The sequence below is a fragment of the Berghia stephanieae genome, chromosome 10, assembly GCF_034508935.2.
Source record: "Berghia stephanieae isolate SIO BIC M18660-M18661 chromosome 10, UCSD_Bste_1.3, whole genome shotgun sequence".
Lineage (NCBI taxonomy): Eukaryota > Metazoa > Mollusca > Gastropoda > Nudibranchia > Aeolidiidae > Berghia > Berghia stephanieae.
This window is the reverse complement of record NC_088369.1, coordinates 22,163,467-22,165,966: the sequence shown is the minus strand read 5'-3', so window position 1 is coordinate 22,165,966 and position 2,500 is coordinate 22,163,467. Positions and strand designations below refer to the sequence as shown.

The 2,500-nt window shown below is 37.0% G+C and overlaps 2 protein-coding genes across 2 annotated transcripts in view; both read left to right on the top strand.

Annotated features, from left to right (window-relative positions):
- Positions 1 to 2,500, top strand: part of LOC144980823 (putative serine protease K12H4.7) — a 641,746-nt gene that overhangs the window by 81,239 nt on the left and 558,007 nt on the right. The gene's annotated exons all lie outside the window — the stretch shown is intronic.
- Positions 1 to 2,500, top strand: part of LOC144980822 (uncharacterized) — a 10,171-nt gene that overhangs the window by 1,744 nt on the left and 5,927 nt on the right. The window contains exon 2 of the mRNA XM_078928653.1: positions 2,371 to 2,471. Within this exon, the coding sequence (XP_078784779.1) occupies positions 2,371 to 2,471 (101 nt within the window). The remainder of the gene's footprint in view (positions 1 to 2,370; positions 2,472 to 2,500) is intronic.

The window sequence follows — 2,500 nt, the reverse complement described above, 5'->3', positions numbered from 1 at the left end:
TTTCCATCCACTGATTAGAAGCCTGTACCTTTTTACCTTAGCTTTCTGGATAGTTACAAAGTCGTGTTGGATGACAAAAGGCAACCTTTTCCACTCCTTTCAGTTTACAAAGTGTGGTTAAATGCAATTAAATCCATAACTAGATGAACAAATTGCTGATATCTGATATATATATATATATATATAATATATATATATATATATATATATATATATATATATATATATATATATATATATATATATATGTATATATATTGACATAATTCTTATCAGAAGATTGATATCAACATATCATATCAACAATAAATGGTCTTTAAAAAATAAAGAAATACAATTTATAATTTGCTAGCAATATCTTACCATGGTTTAAAATGCAAAAGCCAAATGGAAATGCAGAGATATAGGGTTGAGGAGGCTGGACTGCATGTCCTTGTTGCATGGAAAGAAGATTACCCTGGTGATAGACTACCGCTGTGCTCATCCAAAGATAACAGATCTAAAGGCAATGCATATTGAATTCTTGCCACCAGCTACACCCAGCCATCATTACAGAACAAGGGTTGTCCAGCAGTGCTTAAACTTTCTAAGTGACAGTACTTCATAAGAAACAGCATCTACTTCCCACACTTCCATTTTCGAATCTCTCTTTGCTAGGAGATGGTCATGGTCTTGGGTTATGGTTTTGTCCATAACTATTTCAAACTGCTATCATCATGCTGACTCTCGCAAGACTGAAGAAACAAACCCACCTCCTGCAAAGCCACAATGTCACGAGCTTGGAAATCTTCTTGAGCAGCTCAATACCATCCTGCCACTTTAGCAATGCCTGAGGAGTGGATACATCACCAGTGAACAGAAGCTTGAGGTCAGGGGTCATCACCAGTGAACAGAAGCTTGAGGTCAGGGGTCAAGGGGCAGCGTGGCTCAGCGGTATGGTCTTTGCCGCATACCCGGAAGTTGCTGAGTTCGATCAACCGCCGCTGCATTGTGTGGCCTTGAGCAAGTCACTTCACCCTAGCGCAAGTTGCGGCGCTGCGTTGCGGCGCTGCGTTGCGGCTGATGCCTGACGCCTGGGTTATTCCTGTCTTCCCTCATGCCCATATAGCAACTATTAAGACCCTACATTGCTTTGCACAACAACATCATGATGGTGCTTCCTTCTTTGAAACCATTGACAATGCTAAGAACAGTGTCTATAAACTATAAAACAACTCATGTCCTTCACAATAACATGACAATTTAAAATCTTAAAGTCGTATTATGTGAAACATCCCTTAATTTCAAAATTCACCCCTTTAAACTATAAGGACCACCGAATCAACCAGATTGACTTCCCTTGTTGGCATTTTTCATTAATTTCCCTTTCATTTCTTGGACAGATATATTGACATTTTACTGCAGTCCCATATGGTGTAAATATATTCGTCTATGACTGTATATCAAAGTGAAAGACATCAACTTCTAAACATACAGGAGTTGTAATATTGGTTCAAAACCCTGATAAAACGAAAGGACGTCTGAAAAATCTTAAGACCAATCACAATACTGAATACAACTACCTCTAGAAAAAATCTTTCAATAATAACACTTAATAGTAATAGAATAAGAATTGTAAATGAAAATTGCCTAAAGGCCCAGTGAAAGTGGATTTTGTATTGAAAGAAGTACAACAGGATGTATGGACACACAAGTGGTTGCCTGCGAAAACACACTCAGAAAAAGTCAGCAGTACCATCAGTGGCAAAGACAGTAACAGTGAACTGAGACTGAAATGTTTTCAATTCATTATAGATCGATGTGTTTTTAAACTTGGGTGTATTCCTCTTAGTGGGGACCTGTGCTTGTGTCTGGATGAGATTTTTAGGTAATCTGAAACTAAGTACTTTGATGGTGTGCTCTTGGAATCTACATCTGCTGTTTCCTATTTGAACCAGTTCCCCTTTGTCTTACCTTTTCTTGGGTGCTTTAATTGTAATTCTAGAACTTTTTACTAACCCATTATCTTCCTTTTTACTGGCGCTGATATATATGACCTTAATGTGTTGCAAGCGCTGTAAAACCCTCAAAAACAAAAAACAAAACAGATAAAACACTAAAAAAACCCTTTCTTTCTTTCTTTTTTTTTTTTTTTGCAAGGAAGTTGGAGGTGCTTTGGTTGATAATATGTAAATGTGTATAAGTGTCAATGTGTATGTATTGTGTGTTTTTTTTTTTGTTTTTTTTTTAGGGGAGGAGGAAGTAGAGCATTGACCACGGAAGAAAGTGCTTTACTTTACTTTTACCCAATTTTGTAACTGATATTTTATCTTTTGAATTTAAGCATTACAGTACAGTACAAAAGATCAACTTTTCCACATCAATCCACAGGCAACCTTGGTGTCTCCCAATAGTATACCAGATTATTTGTGGCCGTTCGCTCAAATATCGAAGTACATGGCATTCAACCATTTCAACATTGTCATCGGAATGTAAGACTTGTTCTTTTTTAACCCTCTCC